General features: G+C 55.8%; 1 protein-coding gene across 5 annotated transcripts; it reads right to left on the bottom strand.

Annotated features, from left to right (window-relative positions):
- Nucleotides 1–79: 79 nt before the first annotated feature.
- RASSF5 (Ras association domain family member 5) lies at nucleotides 80–26,617 on the bottom strand. Of its 5 annotated transcripts, XM_068995676.1 has the most exons (7): nucleotides 22,347–22,471; nucleotides 21,029–21,108; nucleotides 17,515–17,633; nucleotides 5,259–5,372; nucleotides 4,107–4,404; nucleotides 3,643–3,758; nucleotides 80–3,025 (listed from the first exon to the last, which is right to left on the bottom strand). In XM_068995676.1, the coding sequence occupies exons 1-7, from the start codon at nucleotides 22,430–22,432 to the stop codon at nucleotides 2,873–2,875; spliced, it is 966 nt and encodes a 321-aa protein (XP_068851777.1). In that variant the 5' UTR covers nucleotides 22,433–22,471; the 3' UTR covers nucleotides 80–2,872. The 5 variants fall into 5 exon arrangements, with proteins under 5 accessions (XP_068851777.1, XP_068851776.1, XP_068851779.1 ...); XM_068995675.1 differs by lacking the exons at nucleotides 21,029–21,108; nucleotides 22,347–22,471 and adding an exon at nucleotides 26,290–26,617; XM_068995678.1 differs by lacking the exons at nucleotides 21,029–21,108; nucleotides 22,347–22,471 and adding an exon at nucleotides 25,313–25,553.
- Nucleotides 26,618–26,778: the final 161 nt, after the last annotated feature.

Raw genomic sequence — 26,778 nt, 5'->3', positions numbered from 1 at the left:
TTTCCCTTCAGACTTAATCCACGGAAGTTCCATAGCAGGGCACCAGAAAAAGAAGGCCAAGAGATTTCTTTAATTACTGACAGTTTTATTATCATTGTCTCTTACACTGTCTGCATATGAACAAAGAGTTCCAGAACCTTCAGAAAAAGCTGAGAGTGAGACATTTTGTAAAAATGCCATAGAATCGCTAGGGAGTAGTAAAAATAAATTACAGCATTGCAAAAATGCATTTCACTTTGCCATAGAAGCTCTACTATTCCATCCTATACACATTATCTTACAGGTTTTATAGTAGCCATGGAAAATAAACTCACACGACCTAGGCAAGACAATTGCTAACCAAAGGCACTGCCAACAGGATTTTGCGCTTAAAGAAGGGGCAAATACTTCTAAAAACAGCTCAACTGACCCATGGGAATTTGAGTTTCAACACCCACCAGCTCTTCAGATGCCCCTCACCTTGAAAAAACCAAAAGAAAGAGCCCTCTGGGGGCAGGAGGTTTTCAGCAGCATCCACAGTGATTGCATACGAAGCCATGCCTTCTACAAACTGTCAAAGACATGCTGGGGCCAGGAGGGGAGAGGGGACACTCACCAAAACTCACCAAAAGAGAAAAAAAAGGAAACCTGCACAACTTTTAGCCAGAAGGAAAAGGGATTTCAAACCAAGCGTGTGGCTCTTCCCTCTCAGAACCACTGGCAGTTTTTACAGCGCTCTTCCCCACGGTGGAACTGAAGTATTTATACGGTGCTGTCAAGGCTCAAAGCACCAGATAAATGGTATTTAAATGACTTCACAAGTGACTAGTGAAGTACTAAGTCTGCTTGTAGCTGGACAAACAGCCCCAGAGCATGGAAAGTGCTGCTCTGTGGCTGCCAGCAGTTGTTAAAGGTCATTGGGTGTAGAGTACAGTACAGCTGGAGGCTCTTCTGCACCAGAGCCCTGCGAGCAAACCCTCACTGCTGGCCAGAACAGGAGCTGCAACTGAGCTTGGCAGAAAGTGGCTTTCACACAAACCGAGGGCTCGGAGTGATGCAGTTACTCTCATGTGGTTTAGAAACAAACATACTCAAAATCTGGAAAAAAAAATCCCAAGCAGTCACCTTGCAGAAAGAAGCAAACCAGTTCCTCATCCCTCCTCATCCCACAACGGCCTCGTCCCACCAGTGCGGGGGACACGGGGGGACAGGAGGGACGAGGCCCCTGCACAGCTTCCTCCTTAGTCCAAACACAAAGTTTTCACACTTAAGGGAAGAAAAAGGCACTGAGGTAAATTTTAGACTCCTCCACGTTCCCCAAAACCCTGTCACCTCCCCTCGCCCTGGCTGCAGGTGGGATCCCAGCAGCCACAGTGAGCTCAAAGGGGCAGCTGTTCATCAAGCCCACACAAACCCCTTTCCCTGCCCCATCCCAACCCAGCATTAACGATCCCTGTTCTCTGCGCCCTGCTGTGGTGTAAACAGAGGGAGGGCTGGCCCTGGCTGTGTGCAGCGTGCTTGGGACGAAGCACTGAGGGTAAACAAGGGGCCCATCCTCCCCCACCGGGATCCCTGGAGCATTCCCAGCCCAGCAGTGATCCCTGCATGGCATCAGCACCATGGAGCGAGGGCAGGGACCGAGCCTGCAGCTCGAGCACTTTTCTGAGGGATGCTCGGCCTGGTGGGAGCCCTGAGACAAGCAGAGAGGGACTTGCTGTCCTCTCCTAACTCCATGGAGAGAGCAAATCCTGGGAAGCTTCCTGGACGTGCAGGAGAGCACCAGTTGACAATGAGGAAGGAGAACAGGGCACAGGGAGGGTGTGACAGGGACAGCAGGGCTGGGACAGCACTGCGAGGAGGGGGAGCAGGAGGAAGCACAGGTGGGGTGAGCAGAAAGCATCCAAGGACAATAATTCCCTTACCTGGTGCCACCTCCACACCCCAGCCCTGGTTGGGGCTTCTCTCCCTCGGGGCCAGACACATTCACAGCTCAAAATCTGATTTGTGAAGGGGCTTTGAGCTTTCCTGGGTTCCTCTGACGGCCACGTATTGCTAAACCTTCAACACTGAGCCCTCAGCCCATGCCCCAACCATCACCTTCACACTTTTCAAACAGAATTTCTGGAAACTAGGTCCCAATTCCTACAGAGTAGAGAACCGGTGAAACACTGGCTAACTTAGCATCAGGGGTATTTACTGTAATTCAGCTCTTTTCAAAATTAGAAGTCAAATAGAATCAAAATGAATGATTTTCCTGGGAGTTACTATTACCAAGTTGCAATAATATTTACTAAGAGACTGTTGGGGTGTTGCAGCTGCCTTGGTGTCATAACCTGACATTTCCCTGGCTGCCTTAGCCCTGAACAAGTCCATCCAGCGCTGGTTACAGCTGCAACACCCACGTGGTTCGGTGCAACAACCTCCTCCCCTTCTGCTGCTGCTTCCTGTGCTCTCCTTACAAAACCAGAACTGGGCCACGAGGGCACTGTGGGCCACAGCACCTCCAAACAGGAACAAGCAACTCGCTGGGAGGAGCAGGAGCAGCAAGAGTTGCCCTGCTCGAAACTTCAGCCAGCAGATGGGTCCTGTTGGGTGTCACACCGAGAATCTTCCACGGAGCCTCTCCAGCGGATGGCACGGCTGGAAAGCCAACCAGCAGCTGTGTTTGCTTTGTTGAAGCTGTTTCAGAAACAGGCTTCCCGTTCTTGGACTGGCTCTGGTCCTGGGAGAAGAGGTTTCAGAAGAAGAAAATGCAGTAGGATCATTTTAGGGGTGCTGGGAGCCAGTCCTCATGGAAGGTCGAAGAGGGAGAATGACGACTAAGGTGTCCTGAGAAGTCTTTTCATTTAAAAACAGTCTCTAGCTTAGTCTGATGCCCAGGGCCTCCTGAAGGTTATCCAGGTTTGCCTCTGGCTTCTTTCAAGGTCTGTTGCAGTCTCTGTTTGAACCTCTCATACTTCCTGTGCACTTGCTGGATTTTGTCCTTCTCTTCTTTGTCCAGAATCATCAGGAAGTTCTGCAGCTCTGGGATGGAGAACGCGTCCCACTGCAACACCAGCAGAAACACAGGGGAAGTGAGCACACACCTGACGGGGTTTGTGGGTTCTTACCTCTGAATCTGTGACAAGGAGCAATAAAATACATCTAAACATATCTGATCTCCAGGGATTTTAATCTCGTGAGGGAGAAGGGGTAAGGGGCTACAGCATGAAGGACTATCCCAATCCTCCCCCCGGCACAGCACGGGAAGCAGAATCCTGCAGGATGCAGCAGCTCCCAGCATTTGCTTCATTGTGGTGGGGAGCAAGATTTCAACCAAAATCTGGCTGTGAATTTATTACCTGAGTGTCCCTGGCTTTTACTTCAATTAGTGGATTACTTCTAACAGCGTTCAGCTAATCTAATTAGCCACGATTAACCCTGGGGTGGCACTGCTGGGTTCCATAAACAGATTATGGAGTGGCCATCAAAACTGGCCTCAGCATTTTCACAGCTCAAGTTTGAATTGTTTTAAAAACCCAGAGCATTCAGGAGCAGTAAAAGACCAACCCAGCCCCATTAGAGGGAAACAGCCTTTTTTTTGCTGCCTCTGCCACACACCTCCCAGCCCTGCCACGTGCTCCACATTCATGTGAAAAACGAGGAAAAGAGTCACCAAGGTACCTCAACTTCCCCAGTTTCGTTCTCCTTCAGCACAAAGCTCAGCACATCCGTGTCAGGGCCCGCCAGCAGCCGCAGGTACAGGGGGTACTCGGTGAGAGGGAGCTTCTGGAAGAGCACTGCAAGGGGACAGCAAACACCCACAGTGAGGTCGGGGCTGCCGGGGCAGAGGGAAGCTCAGGAGGTCAGCTGGAGCATGGGAAAGGATGCTCAGGATCACAGGGGAGGGGGCTGAGTCTCTGGCACAGATTCATAACAGTCTCTGTAAGCTCTCAGGGGGTTTCAGCCCCTTCTGACACCGTAATTCCCTGCTAACTTAAGCAGCATCACCTCCTGTGGAGGTCTAAATCACCTGGATTTAGACTTTGCCCACCTGACGCCCCAGTGAGTCCCACAGGACACCAAACAGAAGCCAAATTCACCACTCCAGGGAGAGCTGGCGGGTGCCAGGCCCTGAACTAACTCACCTTGCCCATCCTTCCGCATCTCCTTGAAAAGTGCAAACTTCTGGGGGTTATCCACCACCATGAACTTCTTCAGGAGCCCTTGGATCACCTCGCTCACCGTGGTCGTGCTGCTGATGTGGAGCTGCTTGATGGCATCCAGGGGCAGGTAGAAGGAGGTTCTCTTGTCCGTCATCTCAGCCAGGTTCACGTCCTTGAGGGCATCGTAGATGGACTGGGGCCGGATGCCGGCCGGCACCGTCACGGGGCGGCGCAGCTTCAGGTGCACCTTGATGAACCCTGTGTACGTCCCATCGTCGTTCTGGAGCAAAGCACACAGGGATCAGGCTCCAGGCAGCTTTTCCAGTCCCTTTTCCACCCCAAGAGGCTGGTCTGCAGCGTGGGGTGACAGCAGGACCTGCCCCCGCTCTGGGAGTTCCAGCCTTTCTTATTAATCATGTCAAAAATACCCCGTAATTCCGGGACAGTCACTACTGATTTTCTCTTGGCAGTGACTCATCCCTTCCTCTCATCTGTGGGATCTTGTTTTATTTCAAGCCAGCCCTGCTACAAAGGCAGTTATGGAAATTCCATTACATGGAATTTGTAGTTGCACTTAATTTGGATTTGAAACCCCTGGTTCAGCAGGACCTCCCAACCTTATTCCTTAAGTTTTACTCCCCATTTAAGGGATTCTCACATCTCCGAGATCAGCTGATCCCACCACAGGTGTCTTACCCCACCCTGAGCTCTGCAGAAATACAGGAATCGGGAGAAAAGCCTGGTTCTGCACAGCCCACCCAGGAAGCCTGGCAGTGGTGAGGGCAGAGCATCTCTCTCTGGAAAGGTTTTGTGTTTCTAAATCCACTTCCAACAGCTGCTGAACTGCCCCAGTTCCACCGTGACTCATCCCCACTGCAACAACGGGGGCTCATCCATTTGGGGCAAGTCTTTGTGGCAACTCATTGCCAGAGATCAGTGTCAGGAAGGAGGGATGGAGGTGGGGAAGGGTTACCTGGAGTGTCTGACACTGGAAAGCCAAGCAGGAGGAGAAGCAGCGTGACAGCCACCAGCCCTCTCACCCCATGACACCTTCCCCACAGGCTGGCCCCGTTCAGAGCCCACAGAAACCAGCAGCAGTGTCTGTGTGTGAGGGAAAACCAGCCCAGTACGTACCAGTTTCATCAACAGGCAGTTGGTGACCTTTGCATTGTACTTTTCAATCTTCTGTTTGATCTCCTGGATGGTCGGAGGCTCGGGTTTTTCTTCTTCTACCGTTTGTGTTACATTCTGGAATCAGAAGAGCCGGGCTTTAGCTGCTTTGTGTGCTGGGTAACGCTCCATCTGTTCAGCTCCACGTTTTCTTGGGAAGGCAGGAGCGGATCCTGCGCAGATCCCGAGCAGTGATGACGCAGGCGGGGATGGTCCCTGCAGCCAGGAGGCTGAATGTGCAGGATGCCACATCCCAACCCCAAACCACCTCTGACACCGGTGACAGGCAGTGCAGGGCAACACAAAATGCACCAGTTGGTGTCACGGAGCAGTGAAACATCCCAGTGCAAACCAGGACAACATATCCAGCCCTTAAAACCCACTTTGAAAGCAAAGCCACCTGCACCTGTGAGCATTTATTTACTTCTGGCAATGCAAGAAAAAAAAAACCCATCCTATTTCCAGTATTCACAGCTCTGACTCCCCAAAACTCGAGCAGCTTCCAGTGGGTTCACCCAGGCAGAACCTGGAGTTAAATCTCTCGCTGCTCTTGTCCAAAGCTTGGGAAATTATAGCTCAGAGCAATAAAAGCACACGAGCAGCAGGCTGGATGTGTGACTAATAATAAATCAAGCACTGCAGGGCCAGTCCAGGCATCCCAGCCCGTGTCAGAAACTGCTCAGTGCCTGCGTGGGCTCACCCACAGGAGGACAGAGGCTGCTGCTCGCCCAGCTTTGGGGGAATTTCCTCCAAAACCAGCAGATCTGACCTGTAGGTGGGCTCTACCTGAAGGCCACCCATGGAAACGTCACTAATGAATAACCACAGAATCATTAAGGTCGGAAAAGATCTCTGAGCTTGAGTCCAGCTGTCAACACAGCACCACTAAACCACGTCCCCAAGGGTCACATCCACTGGCCTTTTGAACACTTCCAGGGATGGTGATTCCATCACTTCCCTGGGCAGCCTGTTCAATGCTTGACCACTCTTTCATGAAGAATTTTTCCCTACGATCCAATCTAAACCTCCCCTGGCTCCCCTCCAGCCAGGAGGGCAGGTCTCCACAGCACTGCCTGCTCTATCTGCTGGATCTGCAGCAAACAAGCCTCTGTGTGTCTGGGCAATGCTCAGCGGGCTGGATCCCCCAGCTCAGAGCTCTGCTGCCTTCCCATAACTCACCACCTTCCCTGGAGACAGCCTGGGAACGCATTTTGCCAGCTCTGCCTGGAACTGTGTGCAGCGCTCTCAGATTTTATGTGGGCTTGCTCAGAAGTTGGCATTAGCAGGGAGCAGAAAGCGTGAAGGGATGTGCCATCAAGGCTGGGAAGGCTCAGAATGAAAACTGTAACCTCTGAGAAGGGAAAAAAAGGGAAAAAAGGCAGCTTGGGGAGCAAAGCTTGTCCCTTCCCAGACAGCCCCAGAGCACACACGACAAGGACACAGCAAGCTGTAAATAAGCCAATACTGCCCAAGGCTACCCATGGTATTTCTTTCAGGAGGAGAATCAAGCAGAGGACAAACTGAAACCCTGGCTGCAATCTGGCAAGGCAGCTGCAGTGCTGGGACTCACGGCAGCGATTCCCCAGTGACAGTTCACGATTTCCCAATTTCTGCCCCAGAGCAGCAGACAGCTCGAGGCACCCACGTGGAGCAGGCACCCAGGGGACAGCGCTGACACGGGGCTGCAGCCTCCTTGGTCACTGCCTTCCTTGGGGCTCCGAGAGAGGGAGAGGGGCTTTAGACCAGGGGGTGATGGCTTAAACGAAAAGAGAGGAGATTTAGATGGAATACTGGGCAGAAATCCTTCCCTGTGAGGGTGGGGAGGCCCTGGCACAGGGTGCCCAGAGAAGCTGTGGCTGCCCCATCCATGGAAATGTTCAAGGCCAGGTTGGAGCAGCCTGGGATAGGGGAAGGTGTCCCTGCCCATGGCAGGGGTGGCACTGGATGATCTTCAAAGCCCCTTCCAACCCAAAGCATTTTATGACAGTAAAAGCGAAGCTTTCCTGGGTTATTTGAGAATTGCACATAAATATCCATTTATCAGAACTCCCCAATCTGTCAGAGTCCTTTGGCTCACGCTGCACCTCAATCTATCCACTGCACCAAGCCTTGGCCACACGCAGGCCAAAGCTGTGTGTGGCAGAGGAGTCTTTAAAAATCATCTTTAGAAATCATGCCGAGGGCTGAGATTTTGAAAGTAGCATGAAGGAAAAGAAAAAAAAAGGAAAAACAAACAAAAAACCCACCCTTCCCTATAAGTTAAGAGAAAATGAACTCTCAGAAACCCTGCACTTCCTCACATCACCCATGTCACTGCAGTGACACAGCCACAGCTGGGCTGCCCCTCACCAACCCCCAGGACCGTCCCCTCCTGCAAGCAGAGAGTTGGAGCCGCAGAGCTGAGGGCACCACACATCATCCATGGCCACAAACAGTGGCCCAGCAGAGACAGCATCCACACATCCATCCACCCATCCATCCAGATACGCATGGCAAAAGCAAACACAGCAGCTCTGCCTGTCCCTGTCCCTGTCCCTGTCCCTGTCCCTGTCCCTGCAGTTTGCTTCTCCCCAGCAGGGCAGGTCCCTCCCTCCTGCGATGTTCCCAGCCCAGGGCCACAGCTCTGTGCCAGCAATTAAGAGCCGTGGAGCGGCTCGGTTTCCATGGAGGAACACGGCGCAGCAGGGCCGCAGGAGCCTGGAGCGGTGCCCCAGGGCCTCGCAGCAGCAGGGACACGGCACACGAGGATGGCTTCGGGTTCCAAGAAACCCAAAGCACTCGCAGCAGGAGGGGCCTGGCTCAGGAGCACGTCACGGCTGTCACACGATGTCACGGCTGTCACACGATGTCACCGCTGTCACACGATGTCACCGCAGCGCTGCCCAGCTGTGGCATCCTCCCTTCCCCACAGCGGGCAGGTCAGGGGCACCTGCAGCCTGCTCAGCCCCCCGCCAGCCCCCTTCCTCCCACCCCCTCCCGCTGCAGGGAAAGAAAGTTCTCATGATCTCTTTGCCTGCATCCATCCCACCACGGGCTCGGTGACAGGACAGTGTCTGGATGAAACCTGGGGACACACAATGAGGTCACGGGAGAAAAATTAAGGCAAACTCCAGCCAGCTGTGCCAGAGGATCCAGAGTGGGGCCACCCCAGCTCCGTGAGCTATTTAGGGCTGGGGGAGCCCATAAGGGCACTGGGGATCCAAGGGCTCAGCCCTTCACCTCTTCCTGCCATTCAAGTGATGCTCAGGCCTGGCTGCACCTCGAGCCCCCCAAGCAGGGACCACCCACCCATCCCAAGCCTGCACACCTAAATATTCTGCTTTTCTGTCTTCCAGACCCAAACCAGCCCAGCAGCACCAGCCCCGTGGTGCAGGAGCCCCGGGAGGAGCAGCCACAGCCTGGGAAGAGAAGTGCTGCTCCCCCCCCAGTGCATGATCAGATCAGCCACTTCTTGCTCCTCACAAATCAACCCCAACCTCCGGTTGTGCAAAGCTTCTGGTGCAGAATCTGCAATTCTGGCTAAAGGGAGAAAAACAGAAGCTTTAAACCATAAACCGTTGCCACATTTCCTGTTGTACCGGGACAGGATGAGACGAGCTGTGAACAAAACCACATCTCTGATCTGCACCTACACCCTCGCGGGCACTGCTGGGCCTGCAGCTTTCCCGCATGGAAAACAGGGAAGAGGCAGCTCAGCCATCCCTGGGCATCACCTGGCCTCGTGGCCCCGGAACACGACATCAGTGTGGCAGCAGAGGAACCGGCACATTGCCCCGTGCCACCCTCCTGGGCCACTGTGCCACCCTCCTGGGCCACTGTGCCACCCTCCTGGGCCACCAGCAGGAAAACCACGGGAAGCCTGGAGCTGCCAGGAGGGTTCCACGCCTGCTCCATGGAAAACCTGCTGCACAGCATCGCATGGCCACGGTTAAACATGCTGGCAGCGAGCTGGCATCGCTCAGGCTGGGCAGCGGAGGGCTTTGCCAGCCCTGTGGCACTGCCATAAAACAGCTCGCGGGCAGTGGTGGCTGCAGTGACACGGGGACCCACGGGCTGCCAGGACAGTCTGGACACGGTGATTTGGGACATCCAGAGCAGCGCAGGACCCGCCCGTGCCCTGCCCCTGCCTCCACAACCCACATTATTGCTCAGCTGTAAGAAATACCGATTGTAAGGAGTGGCTGGAGCCTCAGCTGGCACTTGGGCTAATGCTCCACGGGACAAAGGCTGCCCGGGATGAGCTCTGGGAAGGGGCAGGACCGTGGCACACAAAGCCCATGGCCCGGGGCTGGGCAGAGTTCACCGCCCCCGGCCCCCTCTGTGCAAGCCAGCACTCAGCTAATGAGCTGTAAACTCCTGCCAGGCTTTTATGGACAACCCAGGGGCCATCGAGATGATGGTGACAGCTCTCAAAAGAGTTCTAAGTGACAGCTATCTCCATTTATCAGTTTGCAAGGATGCCAGGAGAAACACACCCCACGTTCAAAGAGCACCGTCCCTACAGCCTCTCACCTTCTCAAGTCAAGCCCCAACTTAAAAACCTTTTAGAAGCACCCAAGGCAGCAGCTCTGCACCACTGCTGGGCCCCTGTTTGGGGAATAACAGCTCCAGGTGGGACCCAGGAGCTGTCCCACCACAGGAGCTGGTGTGCGGTCACAGCCTGGATGCTCAGCTCACAGGCTGGAAGAGCAGCAGCTCAGGAACTGTGGTTCAAAGCAAACACGGAAAAGCAGCAGAGGCAGAAGGTCTGAGTGTGGCCACTCCTTGGAGCCAGGGCCACCTCCCTGCAGCCCCAGGGCCACCTCCCTGCAGCCCCAGGGCCACCATCCCTGCCCCTCGCTCCCAGCCAGCTTTCCTCACCAGCTATTTCGTTAATGAATCTGAAGAGCACAAGCAGTGGGGACGGATCTGGCCCAGCATCACCACATTCTTGGCAGTCTTATCTCGAGGCAGGAGTGGCCAAGTCCTCCCTGGTGTGCTCGGGCACAGCTCCATCACCATTTCCATCAGCCAGGCTGTGACAACTCGCATTCCCAAACCCGCAGCCCAAGCTCTCCCTTTGGCTCCTTGTTCAGACTGCAGGAGCACTTCAGAGATCTCCTCTGAAGGGATTTTATGGCCTGGGGCATCAATCCTCATTTTTCCCGCTTATTAAGGAAAGATTTGTCTTCAAGCACCAGAAAACAAAGCCTGGAGAAGCACATCCGAGTGTCCCTGGCTGTGGAGCCGCAGTTCAGAGCGGCATCGCCTGGGACCACAAACACACCCCGGCACAAAGGGCTGGGGGGAAACGTGGGTGCTTCAAATTGGATTCAGAAACACGAGAACCAACAGCTCAGATCTGTAAATCCTGCTGCAGCAGGGTGTGGTGGCAGCTCAGGGACATTGGGGACAGGGCTGTCACCAGAGCTGGGACATCTCTGCTCTCACAGAGCTCTCCATCCCTGCACTTCCCCAACACTTCCCCTTCAACACCCACTGCCAGGGTTCACAGCACTATATAGGGAAAGGATCCACTGCTCCAGCACAGACAGGCAAGGCGAGAATCACACAAGAGATCTAGACCAAAAAAATCCCCAAAAAACCTTAAATACCCCCAACAGTTCCCTCCCTTTGAGAAATTCAGATGAGATGCTGTGGTTTCCTTTGGGGCTCAGAGGAAAAGGCAGAAGGCAGGAGAGCTGTGCCTCTCCAGAGCAGGGGAGAGGGATGGCTGCTGCATCTCAGAGAGGTTAGAGCAAGTGAAGACGGGCTCAGTGTTTTGATTGCCATGGAGATTTCACTTAGAAACCGATTTTCCTGCCACAGCTCAGCTCAGCAGTGAGAGCTGACAAGGTCCTCACAGGGAGCTGCATCTCAGGGGTGTCCAGGCTGGAGCTCCTCTGCATTGCACCAGGCTGGCCATGCCCACATTGCCCCCCCCCCAGCCCCAGCTGCTTCCCTGCACCCCACAAACCTGCCCTGAGCACCGGCCAGCCCTGGGATTATGGGGCAAGGCCGGGCAGGATCTTGGAGATCCCCTCATCCAGCCCCTGTTTGGGTTCTGCCCCTCCTGTGCTTCCCATCCCTTTCCCCCCTTCCCTCTCTGAGCCAGCTCTCCCATCAGCCACTGATGCAGGACTCCAAGAGCAATTTTGCAGAGTTTTGAGCAATCAGGCTTCAGGCAGAAGCCACTGAAGCCATTCAGCTGGAGAGGCCCGAAAATGCAAAGAATTGGATCTCCAGGGACGAGGTCACATCTGAGATCTCAACCAGCTCTTTGCTAATGAAGAGTGATTTTGCTGATGGTTCTGAGAATAAAAAGGAATTACAGCATTCCTAGAAAGAAGCTCTTCAGACTAATACAGTTGTTTCAATCAGAAAAATTGTTCCTGTAATCCTACAGATCAAATCCCACTCTGTTAAGTGCCGTGCAGTGGCCTGTGTGTCCCCTCCCACCCACCCACCCACTTCCTCCACAGAGATGTTTCCTGTGTCTTTCAGGACATGCATCCCTAAGTTATCCATACTGAGCTTCCTCCTGCCCAGAGCAGGCCCTGCCCACTGTCCTGGGCTCAGGAATCACTCCTGGGCATCCCAGGATGGACAACCCTCACCGTTCCCAAACACATCCACCAGGTCAGCTCACTCGGGGGTCTGAGCTGATGTTTTCTGCCCATGGCCAGGAGCAGGTGGTGAAAAACAGAGTCGTTGTCACACACAGCCCTTGCAGGGATGGAAATGTTCCAGTTGAATAATTACCACTTCAATAAGGTGCCAAGGTAAAAAGAAAGGACAGGGAGTGGATCAAAACTCAAGGGAGATGTCCACCACCTCCTCAGTGTCCTCTTCCTCCTTGCCTTGTGCTCCTGCAGGAGCTGTACCACCACCACCAACCCCAAACAAGCCATGAACCCCCCCAAAACCTTCCTCCACCAAGGCCTGAGCGTGGTTTCTCTGTGAGAATCCACCTCCACACACAGACCCATTACACAACACCAGTTGGGTTCAGTTTAGCGGGGGGGGGGAGTGTTTTTCATGCACAGGAACCATTTCCTCCCCACAACACCAACCCCCTGAAAGGCTCCATCTTCTCTGGCAGCCTGAGCTCTGCCGCCCACGCCGGTCACGTCCAGGTGAGGAGCTGGGGAAAAAGGGGCTGAGGCAGCTCCTGACCCCCCTGTGAGGGAGAAATCCCAAACAGCAACAGCACCAGGCTGATTTCCAGAGGTCCCCGAGGATCTGCAGTGCCCTGGCTCAAACAGAGCAGCTCTGGCTGCACCAGCACCCCAATCTCCTCCATTTCCTACACAAATGAATCATCAAATGACATTTAAAAACCAGCAGTACGTGTCGGTTAATCATAACGAGAGGGAGCTGCTGGCTAGCGGGGAATATCCCATCTTAAACATTTTCTTCAGAGAAATTCAATAAAATTCCCAGCTGACTGAAGCTCTCTCTCCAAAACAGCCCCCCCTTTGCCAAGGGGAGCCCTTGGACCTGCTGCAGGGAGCTGAACCCCAAAGCACCTGCTGAGGATTGCGGCTCTGCAGCCTCAGGTGCAAACACAGCAGAGGCTGAGCAGGAGCACCTCGGTGCTGGTGGTTTACGGGAGGATTTTCAGTGAAAAAGCTGCTCCCCGGGCCAAGTTTGATCTCTGGGTGCTGCAGGGCTCTCGTTCCCGTGTGAAACTCCCACTTCTGCAGCAGCACCTTCTCCTTTTATGCTCAGCTCTGGTTGGGGCTCCAAAGTTCAAGACAGCGATTTTTATTTTATTATTTTTTTTTAAATAGACATTTTAAAACTGTGAAGCAGCCTTGGCAATGTTGCCGAGACACAAATCTCATGCTGGGTGAAACACTGCCCAGCCAAACCCTCTGTCCTTCTCCAAGGCAGGCACACACAGCCCCAGGCTCCCCAAAAAGGACCACGTTCATCATCGCGTTAATCAGTTCACAGATTAATTCTGCCCTGAACTTTCCCATCCACCCCACAGGTGCAATTTTCACTCATGGTGCAGATTCTGCAAGGCCAAACCACAGGTCCCCGCCGGGGAGCCTGACCCGTGGCTGACAGCTGGCTAAAGGCTGCTAAAGGATTTCACCTCATGCTGAAAAAGCACACTGAGAGCCGGCTCCTCCGGCGTGAATCCCCGGGGAACGGGGAAACCCGGCGTGGCAAGGGCTGAGAAAAACCCGCAGCGGTGCAGACCCCGCAGAGGAGAGGGCAGAGCCCCCTCCCCGCCGGCAGCTCTGCCCTGGCTCCCGCACAAGCTCATTTTTGGCAGCACCCGCAGCCGAACGTGCGGGAGCCCCGGCATCCGCCAGCCCTGCGCGCGAGTTGCGTTACCTTGGCGGGGACCTTGCTCTGCGCGCTGCGGAAGAACGAGGTTTTGGCCGTGAAAAAGCAATCCTCGAGGTCTTCATCCAAGCTGCAGTAGCCGCTGCTCATGCTGCTGCCGATGGTCATGGGAGCCGGGCAGAGGCGAGGGGCTGCGGGCGAGCCGGGGGGCTCGGGGGGCCGGCGACCATCGGGGTCCCCGCTGCGGCTCCGGCGAGCCCCGCGCTCACATCCCCGGCTCGCCGCTTATCTGCAGCAGCTCCTTCTGCTCATCCTGCCGAGCTATTCCTCCTTAACAGGCAGCCGTGCCGGGTAACCCTTCCCTTCCCTCGCCTCCTGCTCCCGCCTCCCTGCGCAGCGGCGCTGGGGCAGCATGGAAGGGGCAGAGCTCCCAGTTCGCTCCCAGTTCTCTCCCAGTTCGCTCCCGCTCCGCTCGCCGCTCCCGGGGGTGCCGGCGCAGCAGCATCGCCTCCCCTTCCTGCCCTCGCCCCGCAGCCCCGGCCACTTCCTCTTGCAAAATCTCTCACCCAGCTCGCAGCCGAGGTGCTGGGCTTGGCTCTGGCCCCCGGGGACCCCTGGCACCACCTTGGGGACCCAAAACGCGGTGCCACGGAGGGCTGGGGGCTGTTCAGTCCCTGTTAGAGCATCCTCGGGAGCTGCTGTGGCATCACCTTCTGAGGGAATCAAGAAGGGGGGAGGCAGGTGAGGACACAGCTCAGACCCTCCTCGGGGTGCCAGGACCCCCTGGCCACCACAAGTGGGTGCCTCTGATGTCAGAGCAGCAGGAGCAATTTCAGCACCCAGACTGAGGCAGCTTCAACTGCAGCCCAGTAAAAAGCTGTTCAGCTCCTGGGCCCTGCTTTTACAGCAGCTGTGACCCTCCTGCTTGGAGAAGATCACCGGGATTTGTGGGGCTGGGCAGGGGCAGGGCTCTGATCCCCACAGGATCCCACAGGCAGGGACACCTTTCCCTACCCCAGGCTGCTCCCAGCCCCAGTGTCCAACCTGGCCTTGGGCACTGCCAGGGATCCAGGGGCAGCCACAGCTCTTCTGGGCACCCTGTGCCAGGGCCTCCCCACCCTCAGGGATATTCCTTCCCAATATCCCATCTCAACTTGCTCCTCCAGCTGCTCCCACAGGGCTCCAAGACCTTCCCACAAGCCACCATCCAGCACTAAAACCTCTTCCCCTCTTGACAGGTTGCAGATGCTGCTCCAAACCCTCCCATCTGTATTTGCTGAAGGACTTCAATTGCTACGAGGCTTTGAGAGCTCCGTGCCCACCACAGCAGCATCCCATGAATACAAACCGGGATGTAGATGGGAAGACTGGCAACATCTGCATCTCAGAAAGAGGAAGGCAAGAATCCAAGTGGCTTTATTTACAGAGGGAATAAATAAGCCACGTTCTTATGGCAGCAGCGCCTTCCTGCAGCAGCACAGCCCCCTCGGCTCCACAGCGATAAATTTAGAGGAGAAAGAGGCTTAAATTGAGCATGTGCAACACCAGCAGAAAGTGAGGGTTGGGAGCATCAGCACTGGGGTCTTTTATGAAGCCTCAGCCCAAGTTTTTCCCAGGGGAACCAGTGTGCGACCCCTGGATGCCCCATGGAATTCTCCAAGAACCCCTCATTTATTCCTTGCAGTCCAGCTGCTTGGCACATCAGCTCCATAAAAAAAACAACAAAGACAAATAAACCCAATAACTTTTACCCCATTGTTCAGCAGCAGCTGCACTTAATGGTTACCTGCACATCAGCCCCCCCAAAACCCCAGTGACCCCGGTGACCTGCAGCAGTTCACAGGAGGGAGGCACACAGCCAGCCCTGCCAAATCCAGGGACCCAACTCCTGGAGCTGCCGAGAGCAGTGGAGGCTTTTGGCAGCTTTGGCAGAGTCTGGATGTCACCCTGGGAGGCTGCACCGGGACCCAAATGTAACACACTCCCAAATACTTACCTGGATCAAAGCCCAAATTATCAGTGCTCGCGTTACATGGTAACAGCACTGAAATAGGTGATATTCAAATAGTTATTTCAGTGGCGCTTCCACTTTGCTTTATTTTGATAATAGAATTTAATGACTTCCAGCTATGGCAGATATTAATTTTTTCATGTGTTTTCAGGCCTCTTCCCCTCCTGCCAGCATATTCAGGCATCCTGCTAGCCTCCTGCTGGAATACTGACATTATTTTCCCTCCATTCTCCTCCTTTCCAGCAGCAAAACCTGCCTGACCAACAGAAGCACTCCAGGAACGTGGCTGTGTGCTCAGATCAAGCAAACCTGGCAATGATTTTTCCCCGATTATCCATGAAGAATAATGGAGCTTTGCTGCAGTGATTTACCCTCATTAACCCCCAAATCAGCCCCCACACCCCCAGCACAGGCCACGGGACCCCTGCCAGGGCTTTGCTGCACTGAGGATTCCGAGGTGCAATCCCCAGCCAGGGCTTTGGGATGTGCTTGAGGGTTTCTGCTGCTGGAATTGGAGAGACATTTTTGCTTCCTTGGCACAAGGGACCTCCCCCTCCCCGGGATGACACCAGGGCCGTGTCAGGGTGATGGATGGCCACGAAACACGGGGTCCCTGCTTGTTATTAGGCCCATCAATAACCCTGGCTGGGGTGATCGCCCTGAAGATGCAGCGAGCCCTTCTCGTTTTTCCAAGAGCCCAGCATTGCTGGGGGAAGCCCAGTGACACCCAAAGGAGTTGTAACCACATCCGAATTTAGGTTCACTCCCTTACACAAACACCTGGAGTGGAGGACCCGCTCTGAGCCCCTTTGTAATGCGTAGCTTAGAACGATCAACCCCGTCCCACTTCAGATCCTTCCTGACCATTTCATTCAGAGCAGCAGCAGCTGCCCAGCAAGGCCAGAGCTTGTACAGCAAAGGCTGGATGACACCCAAACCCCACACACCCAACTGAAACCCCACATTTGCCTCTGGAAAAGTGCAAAATGCTCCCACTCCAGGTCTCCCACAAAGAGGGACGTAAACACGGAGTTATAATGAGGGTGAGAACACAGAATCACGGAATCATCAAGGCTGGAAAAGACCTTTGACTGCATCCCACCACACCCACTAAGCCATACCATGAAGTGTCACATCCACTCATTTTTTGAACACTTTGAGTGATGGTGACTCCACCACTTCCCCGGGGAGCTGTTCCAAACGTTTCAAAAAAGCACACAGAGCCTGGAAAGGCTCCATCCCCACCAAACCCACTCCAGGCAGGTCCCTCAGCAATGCCTTGGGCTGGCAGCATTAAGCATCTCCCATCTCATCTGGCTCAGTGAGAGCCTCCCTGGCCCCACAGCCTGTCCCACCCACGCTGGAGTCCCAGACACTGCAGGACCCTGGGGGGATTAAGGCAAAGCTGAGCCTTCCGGAGTAACCCTGGGATTACTGCACATCCCTAACACAGACTGAAGAGCCTCGATCCCCCGGAACCACTGAAACTCTCAAAACAAAGCTGTCAGCCAGAACTCCAGATTTCCTGGAGAAATCGGCGCTCTTGCCCTGCACGATGCAGGAAAATGCACCTGTGCTGCTGGCTGCAGGCCTTGTGCACGGCGCTGGGACAGGCTAATGCCAATCTTGATCCTCCTCTGCAGGCACTGGCATGTGGGGGTTGATGTCCCCGCTCTGCTCCAGGCGACAGCAGCGCTTCAAACACGCCGGAGCTCCACACACACCTCCCCAGGGAGGGAGGGGGATGCCCACATTCCCAACCTCCATCCCACCCGGGCAGGGCACGGCGCTCATGGCCTGCAGGTGACACCTCAGCGACACTCCCAGACCGAGCCCTGACAAGCCCTCCCTCCTGGAAACCCCTTTGGGAGCAGGAAATCCGCGCTCTGGAGGTGAATCCCCCCCCCCCGAGCCCCCTCCCCGGCGTACCTGGCTGCAGGGTGGCAGGAGGGTGCTCTCTGGGGACAGCTGGCTCTGCCACTGGCCCGGCCGGCGACAATCCAGCTGGATGAGGCTGCGGCACTCCTGGTGACACGTGTACCTGCAGTCTGCAGGGACAGAAGGGACAGAGTGAGGCACCCCAGAGCTGCAGGATGGGGCTGGGGGGCAGTGGGGGACCCACGGGAAGGGACTGGATTGCAAGGCAGAGGGATTCCAGCACGGCCGGAGCTGGAGCCAGGCATATGTCGCTGTTCCCACACATGGCCCCGTTCGGGCACACTCCTGTAGGTAAGGAGATACCTCAACACCTCATCCAGAGCAAAAATTGCTCGCACACCCTCTCCCCAGGGAATCCTGTGCTCCTGGATGCGATGGAGCAGCACAAGCCACATTCCTGCCACGCATCCTGCTGCCTCTCCCCGAGCTGCTGGCACACTGACATGGAAAATGCTCAAATCCCACCAAACCTCGGGGTATCTCTGGCCAGCTCCACTCCTGGGAGGTGCCACCTGCAGCAAAAGCTTGGCTGGTGCACAGGGAAAGGATCCTTCACCTCCCACCATCAGAAACATCTTTGCACTGGACAGAGGTCAATCGATTTAAGGTCATTAAATAGCATAGAAGGGTTTGGGTGGGAAGGGACCTTAAAGCTCATCCAGTTCCACCTCCCACACCTTCCACCAGCACTCCCAGGCTGCTCCAAGCCCCGTCCAACCTGGCCTTGGACCCTTCCAGGGATGGGGCAGCCACAGCTGCTCTGTGCCAGGGCTTAAACACGAGAAGTTCAAGGGCCAGCTCCGGTGACAGAGGTGTGGACCGACCACCAGCAGCCCCAAATCCACCCCTGGAGAGGGCAGGGACACATCCCAGCCCCAGCAGAGGCTGTGACCTCCTGTCCCCAGGTGCAGCAAGGCATTTCTGTGGCTGTTTTCTTTGGATGCTGACCCAGTGTCAGACATTAACCCGTTCATGCATAGATGACTCTGCACAGCCCAGCTTTAACCCCTTCAGGCACAGGGTCCTGCTCACCCCCAGCTGCAGAGGGGCACATTTGGCACAGCCAGCTCCAGTTATCCCATATTCATGGCCATCACTCCCACAGCCCCTTCCCTCAAAGGCCCAACTCCCCCAAACCCTCCTGACTGCAGTGAACAACCTCCTCCCACTTTAATGGCCCACCTGAGCCTTTTAATTTTTAACTGCCGCACAAACAATCTTAAATTTACTTTTTACACTGCCCAAAATTCCAGAGCGGTCACCAACCTGGAAAAAAAAAAAAATTACATCCTAAAAGCAAGGCAGGAGAGGTCACTCCACAGAGGGATGTGAGTGCCTGTCCCTGCACCAGCCCCGTGACCTTGCTGAGAGCCACTGAATTTGTATTTTAAATACACTCCTTCTTTCTTTTTCCTTTTTGTCCCTTTTCCTTTTATTTCTTTAGCTTTTGGGTCATTGGTTTTGACTATCTGGGGCTTGCAGGAAAGCAAAGGAATATCCCATGTTTGCTCTGGAAACTGATTTCTGCTCAGCTCTGGTGAATTCTTCAGTGCCTGAGAATGAGTGAGAGGAGCTGAACCACTGCTGGGAGCTGGTGCCTGAGGGGGGAAACATCAATCTCCAGAGGAAACAGGGAAATCATTTATCATTTAGCATTCATCTGGCGTGAGCTGTCTGTCATTCTCCTGTTCCAAGTCACTTGTCTCAAGTAAGCCTGGGGGAGAAGCAGGGAGACTCGGCTTCTTTTTTTTTTTTTTTAATTAGAGATAAGCTGCAGTTACAGTAATTTAATGCGTGACCTTTGGAGCAGCTGGAACTGCCTTTCAACAGGGGCCATTGGCCAAGTCTTTGCTGGAGGTGCCAGCTGGAGAATGCTCCAGCTGTGAGCTCACCTGAGCATCTGCCACCACCTCGTCCCTTCTGCCCGTGTGGGCCCAGATTTTCAGATTTGGGCAGCTCCAGCACGTGAGGCAGTGGCAGCCAAAGGTCTGACACACATCATTTGGGCCACAGCAATGCCAATTCCCGGGCAATTCCTCCGGATCAGGCCCATTGTGGCATTTCTTTGTGGGATTAAAGTGTGACACCTCCTTAATCACCGTCACCTATTAACAGACCTAATCACTCGGGATCCGGTGGGGAACACTAATTTTAGAAACCCTGCACAGCTTTGGGAAGCAGCCACGTGACCGGTTTGCCAAGAGGAGCAGGATGCCTCCACTCAGGCGTTCAGATAATTTCCATTCCAGTCAAACAATGGAACACTTGGAAATGTTTTTCCTCAAAAACAGAACGAGAAAGATCACGGTACTGTGAAAAGCTCTGGTGGCTGAAGGGAATTCCCCTTTCTCCACAGATAAAGTGGGATGGAGCAACCCAGTCCTGTATAAATTCCCACCTCAATTCCTCAACACAGCCACTGAACGGTTCGGGTTGGAAAGGACCTTAAAGCCATGGGCAGGGACACCTTCTGCTATCCCAGGCTGCTCCAACCTGGCCTTGGACACTTCCAGGGATGGGGCAGGGCCTCCCCACGCTCCCAGGGAAGAGTTTCTCCAGTCCTCTGCCCACCCCCACCCCCAGGATACCACAGACCCCATGGGGCACCTTCCAGCTCGACGTGACCGAGTGGAAACGGGCACAAAAGGAGGAGGGAGGCCCCGCAGGGGTCTGAGAGCGGGGCCAAGGTGGCAGAACCGAGACTTCCTCCACTGAAACTCTGGAACCCTTCGGGGCTCACACACCTCGAAGTGCAGGCTGCACCTGAGGCTGGGCTTTGCAAGCTGTGCTGCTTGAGGCGCTCCTCGTGTGCCCGACGTCACCGGGCTGACCTCAGGGGTGGCAGCAGGATGTGGCCCCGTGGCACCAGGACAGTGGGAGGCTCTGAGGGGACAGGGCAGGACCTGTGGCACCACCGCCAGCACCCAGGGAAGGGTCTCAGTCCTCCTGCAAAGCAGGTTCTGACAGCCCCAGGGCGCTGATCCAGCCCCAGGGCGCTGATCCAGCCCCAGCCCTGCAGCTCCATCAGCGCGGTCTCGTCAGCAGTTTTAGGTCTAAACCAGATGGTTTGGGTTCATCTGTTTGCAAACACTGGCAAGCCCCAGGGGCCTGTTTCTGTTTGTCCAGAGCAGGCAAGGCCCCCTTGGTGACAGCCACCCCTCTGCGAGGTCCCTGCGCCGCTGCAGCATCTGGAGCACAAACCCAGCTGCTGGCAGATGCTCCAGAGCCATGATTTAACAAAAATCAGATTTTCCTTTGGACTGGCAAGTGGGGCAGCACTGAGAGCCTGTGCTCCTGCCAGAGCAGGGCTGCAGAAGAGCCAGAGAGAAGCTGAAGCCACCTGGGGCCACAGGTGTGGTGCCAGCCCTGTGCCCACCCCATACCTGCCAGGGAGGATCCCTGTGGCCAGGCCGTGCTCAGCAGCACCAAGGCAAACCCTGCACCCCAAAGAGCAGCAGAAAACCTGCAAACCCAGCCAAAAACCCCGAATCCCATCACCACCTACCTCTAACCAGCAACACCTCCCTGCTGGGCCTCCTCGGCAGGCGCAGTCCCGTAGACCAGGGCTTGGATTTGGGGAAATGCCTGAAGATTTTACGGATTCTCTTTGTTACAAGCCCGAAGCAAGTGGCTGCTCCCTCCTTCCCGTCCATCATCCTCAGGAGAGGAGGCCAGGAGCTCTCCAGGCACGTTCCAACCCCAAATGCTCTGGGATACAGCAGGCACCGGAGCAAGTTGTGTCTGCTCCCACGAGAGGCCTTTTCCCCCACGGAGATAAAGCCCTGACATTGTCCATTTACAACCTGCTGCCATCTCACGGGGTTATTTATTTATTTTTCTGAGCGGGGAGCGCAGCTCAGAGCTCGTGCATCTCCTGTAAGCCATGGAAAACTTTCTATTTCTGGGGCTTTTTGCTTGATAAGATAAAATAACCCAACGGAAGAGATTAGAGAGAGAAAGCGCAGGACCCGGCCGTGCGCTGGGAGGTCTCTTCCCGGCATCCTCTCTTCTCTCTTTGCTGCTTTTCCCTGCAGTCTTTTAAAGTTTGAGGGATAAATAGTCCCCAGTGTCTAATCAGAGGTTCAAGGAATACACTGAGATTAACTATATCTATAATATTGATTAAACTCTGCACATAGTTAAGAGAGGCTTGTGGAGCCGTTCACAGCATCTGTGAAAATCAGGGCATTCTAAAAAAGAGGGAGAGTGACTTTTTAGTGATAGGACAAGAGGGATGGTTTTAAACCAAAAGAGGAGAGATTTAGATGGGATATTGGGAGGAAATTCCTCTCTGTGGGGGAGGTGAGGCCCTGGCACTGATTGTCCAGAGCAGCTGTGGCTGCCCCTGGATCCCTGGAAGTGTCCAAGGTCAGGTTGGACGGGACTTGGAGCAGCCTGGGACAGTGGAAGCTGTCCCTGCCCATGGCAGGGGTGGGATGGGATGAGCATTGAGGTCCCTTCCAACCCAAACCATTCCACGGTGTATCAGTGACAGCTGTACCAGCTCTCAGCTGATGGGGTGGGACACAAGCATCAGTTTAACAACGCCCCTGAAATCTGCCACTTTGGACCCACTCCCCCGTGACCTCTCTGCTCAGGACCCCTCTCACAGTTTCCAGCACCCTGCACAACACAGGGAGTAACAAAGGTGGAATTTAACCAGTCCAAAAACCACCCCGAGCAGCAAAAGCAGTGAGTTATCACAGGGGGCTGTCTCAGTCACCCAGAGAGCCCCTGGGCACATCCCTCCTTCCCACACCCCGAACAGCAAACTCCACTGAGCTTCACCGGCACGAAGCAGGGGGAGAAGCCCAAAAACCAACCTGCAAGGTAAGAGCTGGAGCCTCGGCTGGCGTCTCTCTCCATAAACCCTTCCCAAGGCACTGCACTGGAATGCAGCAGGAAACATGACCCTGGAAGACCTGAGCCACCCCACGAGCCTGTCCCACGGCTCTGGGCAGGTGCCCGTCCCTCCCCACAGCTCCATCTCCTCCCGGGGAGGAGCACGCCCTGCCTGGGGCAGCCACGGTGGGCGGGAGGCACCCCCGGACCCCACCCCGTCCTCACCCAACCCCAGCAGCACCCGCCCGGCCAGCGCCATCCCCACCTGCCCGAGTCACCCGGCAGCAGGAAAAGCCTCAGGAATCTGCCTGGATCAGCTAAACGGAACAGAAATGCACAGTGCTGCGGGTCCTGCGAGCTGTCAGCGATTATTATTTACAGTGGCGAGACTGGAGGCACGGCCGAGTGTGGGAGGACGGCGTGGAAGGAGAGACACCAAAAGCACCGTGTCCCAAAGGGCGCCAGCGGTGTGAGCAGAGCCCCGTCCAGGTGAGGCTGGGCTCGTTAAAGAACTCGTTATCTTAAGCAAACGGCTACTGGAGAACCAGTAACCTTAGAACTGAAGTTTGCTCTACAAATTAGAAAGAGAAATGGTGTTTTACCAACTCCCTGCCGAAGGAAATAGGGGCTGATTCAGCGCAGAGCCTGAACACGGAACGAGCTGCTCTGGGAGATAAGGGCGGCTCCAGACCAGAGGCACAAAACGCGTTTGGATGCTGAGGTGCTTTACTGGGCTGGATCTGTGTCATAAGATCTGCAGATCAAAAGCTGGCTTCAGGTGTGACTGCGTCTGCAGAGGTGCTGGACACGCTCTGAAGTTTCCCTCGAGGGCTGCCCCACACGCAGCCCTGCCCACAGGGAAGCACGGGGAGCTGGAGTGACTTTCCTGCAAAGAAGCCCTTCAGCCAACAATGTGTTATTTTATTAAGGCAAATAACCAAAATATTTGAATTTTGGTTATCAGAGACACCGGGAGCCAGGGAAGCACTTGAGCCATTCCCACCCGGTGTCCACCCAACCCTTCCCACCAGGAAGCTGCCCCAGCTCCCAGCCCAGCCTGGTTTCTGTGCTGTCCCAAAGCCAATAAAACACGCAGAGGGCTTTGAAGCTGCGTTAGTCACCAGGACACCCAACACTGCACCCGCCCCACCAGAGCTCACCAAACACCCCACAGCAGAGATGTGCCTCTGCAGCCTGCCCATCCTGCCCCCTGCTCCTCCCCTGCCAGGAAAAGCTGGCAGGAAAAGCTGTCCCCCAGCAATGGGACAGACACATTTACACCCCGACACGGAGATTATTGACTTTACTACTGACTCAGCTCTGAGAGGTGCCAGCAGCACAAAGCCACACGCATTAAATAGAAGATATTCAAGGCACAGCATAAAATGGCACAGCTACTCCTGCCCAAGTGCCTTCCCTCCAAGGCTGGAAACAAGGATTTTCAGGGAATGCCAGTCGGATTTGCCCCCGAGCTGCCACCTCCCCATCCTTTCACACTGACACCGCGGGGAGCAGGATGTTGGATGTCTGTCCTGCACAGAACCTGGAACACTCCGAATAAAAGCAGGGAAAAAAGGCTCCCATGTCTCAGGCAACATCTGCATCAGCCCCAGGTGCAGCACCCCTGGGCAGGACTTGGGTTAAAACCAGAGAAGGTCCCCCCTGAGCCTCCTTTTCTCCAGGCTGAAGAGTAAATAACTATAACAAATAAATAAATAAATGCCACTTTCCCGTTTTACTAAATACAACCAGATCTGACGTAAATAAAAATAGGCCAGAACTGTACAAACAAAAACCTGAGTATCCTCAGGCTGCAAGTCAAGAGCAAACAAGCGGCAACGCTGCAATCAGAAAGAAAAAGAAACATTCACCAAGTGGGGGAGAGCACACCCCGTCTGCAGCTCTCGGGCATTGTTAATGGGAATCACTATTGGGATGACAGGGAATGCAGATATGAGAGTTCCTCCCGCCCATCCCGGTTGTTTGGGGAGTTTCTGAGGCAGAACTACTCCCACAGTCTGCATAATTCTCTGAAATGAAAAGGGAAATAGAGTTATTTAAAATCTGTTTCAGTATAAGTATGGAAAACATCCTGCCAGAGGAGAAGTCCCTCAAAACAACTATTGACGGCGTTTCGCAACGCCACAAAATTCTGTGAATTCGTATTTTAAGTCAGGATTTCAAAGCACACAAGCCAGGACCTCACCTCACACCCGACCCCAGTTTCCAGGGGCTGGCGAAAGAGCCTCGAGAAAGTTTCTTTTCCCCCTCCAACAACCCTTATTTCTCCTAAACTCGCTATTTCTTTAAGCACTCTCATTCACACATTCCCTGCAGCTCCCAGCCCCGGGAAATCATCCGGCTCTCAGCAGGGTTTGAGGGAATTAATCAGGAACGGCGGGCAGAAAGCACCCCAGAAATCAGATTTACATCCCCCTCGTTCCACCAACGCCCTGCGCCGCGACTTCCCAGCCCCGGCGTGTCCCCGTGTCACGTTGTGGTGGCGGCTGGGTTACATTTAATTAACAGCAGTCAGCGCTAAAGCCCTAATGCGAGGCAGCAGGGCCATATGGTGCGGCTGCCTCTCCCGGTCGCCCTTCATCCCAAACGGCACCGGGAGGCACGGCCGAGAGCCCAGCTCGCCCCGCGCCACGCAAATCCCCACCAGAAACATTTAATTGATTCGTAATCGAAGGAAAGCCAAGCGTAAGAACCAGAACTGGCTGAGGCAGGCACTAATTGCCCCGGTGAGGCTGGTGCTGCTGCACGCGCCTGGCATAACCCTCCCAAACAGCCCCAAAAATGAGCAGCGACGCGTCCCGCAGCCGGCCCAGAGCCCGCGGTGGGACGCGGCTCAGTCCCAAATTACCACCGGCACCAGTTCCCTGCCCTCCACACCCACACTGAGGGCACCCTCACAGGTACAGGTGATCCTGTGGGCACAAACCTGCGGGGAATGGCATCAGCATTAACACCTCCTGCTGAAAATCAAGAGGCTCAGCTGACCCCGACCAGCAAATTTTCAAGTCCCTCAGGCCCCAGCAGCTGCATCCCGAAAGAGTTTCCCCCCAGCCTGAGGGACTGAGCGGGACAGGAGCAGTTTCACAGCCAGCAAGGCTCAAATCCCCAGGTTATCAGTGACACGGGTTTGCTCAAACCCCCTCGTTGCCCCTCCTGCAACCACCACGGGCCACACCTCCCCGGGGAGCGGGAGCAGCACCCCGGGACAGGGGACACGGCGCGGGGGTCGCTGCAGAGCCCCAGCAGAGTCACCTCGTTCGGCCCCTTCCCACACGGGGGAAAGAGGAATCTCTCCTGCAGAGCACGAACAGCTCCAGCAGAGCACGGACCCGACAGGAGGAACACGCGCCTTCGTGCGTCTCCCTGGCACAGCTCCCTCCCCCCGCGAGTTTGGGCAGAACTTCAGGCAAATTTACAAATTCTAGAGGACTTTATCTCTCACTGTAAAGCTTTACAAACACGAACCCTTCCTGCTCACCGCGAGCTGCTGATGCCAACTCCGCCCATGAGTCGATCATCTCCTCTTTCCTGGAAAAGCTTCATTTTCCAAACCCGCCCGGCAGCACCGCACCCGCGCCCACCGCCCGCACCAGGAGACCCCGGTCCAGTCCCTCCCGATGCGCAGCCCCCCGGGACCCTCCCAGGGGGAGCGGGGGGACCCGGCAGGTCCCCGCGGCACCAAAGCGGGACCCTGAGGGGTGCAGAGCTGGGGCAAAAGAGAGGGAGAGGGTGCGTGGCGGGGGGGGAGAGGCCGGGCAGGGTGAGGGATGCGGGACGGCAGCACCGGGCGGGGGTGCGGGCAGGGCAGGGCTGCGGGACAGCGAGGGGCAGGCAGGGCTCGGCAGGGCTCAGCAGGGTTCCGCAGGGCTCGGCAGGACGCGGAAAGGCGCGGGCAGCACTCACAGTCGCAGCGCAGGGCGCGCTCCCGCACCGCCTCCCCGCACAGGTCGCACCATCCGCGGCGCGGCAGCCGCGGGGCGAAGCGGTGGCCGCGGCCGCGCTCGGGGGGCTCCCGCGGCGCCGCGAAGATGCTCCGCACGTCGGGCAGCAGCCGCGGGGCTCCCCCGCGCCGCCGCAGCCGCCGCGCAGCCCTGGCCCCGCCGGGGCTCCCCGGGGAGCGGCCGCCCGCGGGCGCGGGGGACGCGGCGGGGCCCGGCGGCCGCCGGCGCATGGAGCCGGGCACCGGAGGCGGCAGCGGGCGGGGGCACGGCCCCACGGCCGGCGATGCCATGGTCTCGGAGCGGCGGGCGCGGGGCAGCGCAGGCGCCTTGGAGCGGCCGGGAGGGAGGAGACACGGCGGGGGTGGCACCGGGACCGGCCCCGCGGGGCGCCCCTCCCGTGGAGACCCCCCCGAGGATCGGGACGCTTCGCACTCGCACCCCCCGCCCGAGG

Source organism: Aphelocoma coerulescens, chromosome 26 (assembly GCF_041296385.1).
Source record: "Aphelocoma coerulescens isolate FSJ_1873_10779 chromosome 26, UR_Acoe_1.0, whole genome shotgun sequence".
Lineage (NCBI taxonomy): Eukaryota > Metazoa > Chordata > Aves > Passeriformes > Corvidae > Aphelocoma > Aphelocoma coerulescens.
This window is presented reverse-complemented; position numbering and strand designations above follow the sequence as displayed.

What these genes read in the sequence shown, in the direction of transcription:
- RASSF5 (XM_068995675.1), bottom strand. Translation starts at nt 26,617, where the DNA reads ATGGCATCGCCGGCCGTGGGGCCGTGCCCCCGCCCGCTGCCGCCTCCG. An exon ending in ACTGCCTGTTGATGAAACTG is followed by an intron (nt 4,405 to 5,258) that starts GTACGTACTGGG and finishes GCTTTGCTCCAG; the next exon opens with AACGACGATGGGACGTACAC. An exon ending in ACGAAACTGGGGAAGTTGAG is followed by an intron (nt 3,026 to 3,642) that starts GTACCTTGGTGA and finishes CTGGTGTTGCAG; the next exon opens with TGGGACGCGTTCTCCATCCC.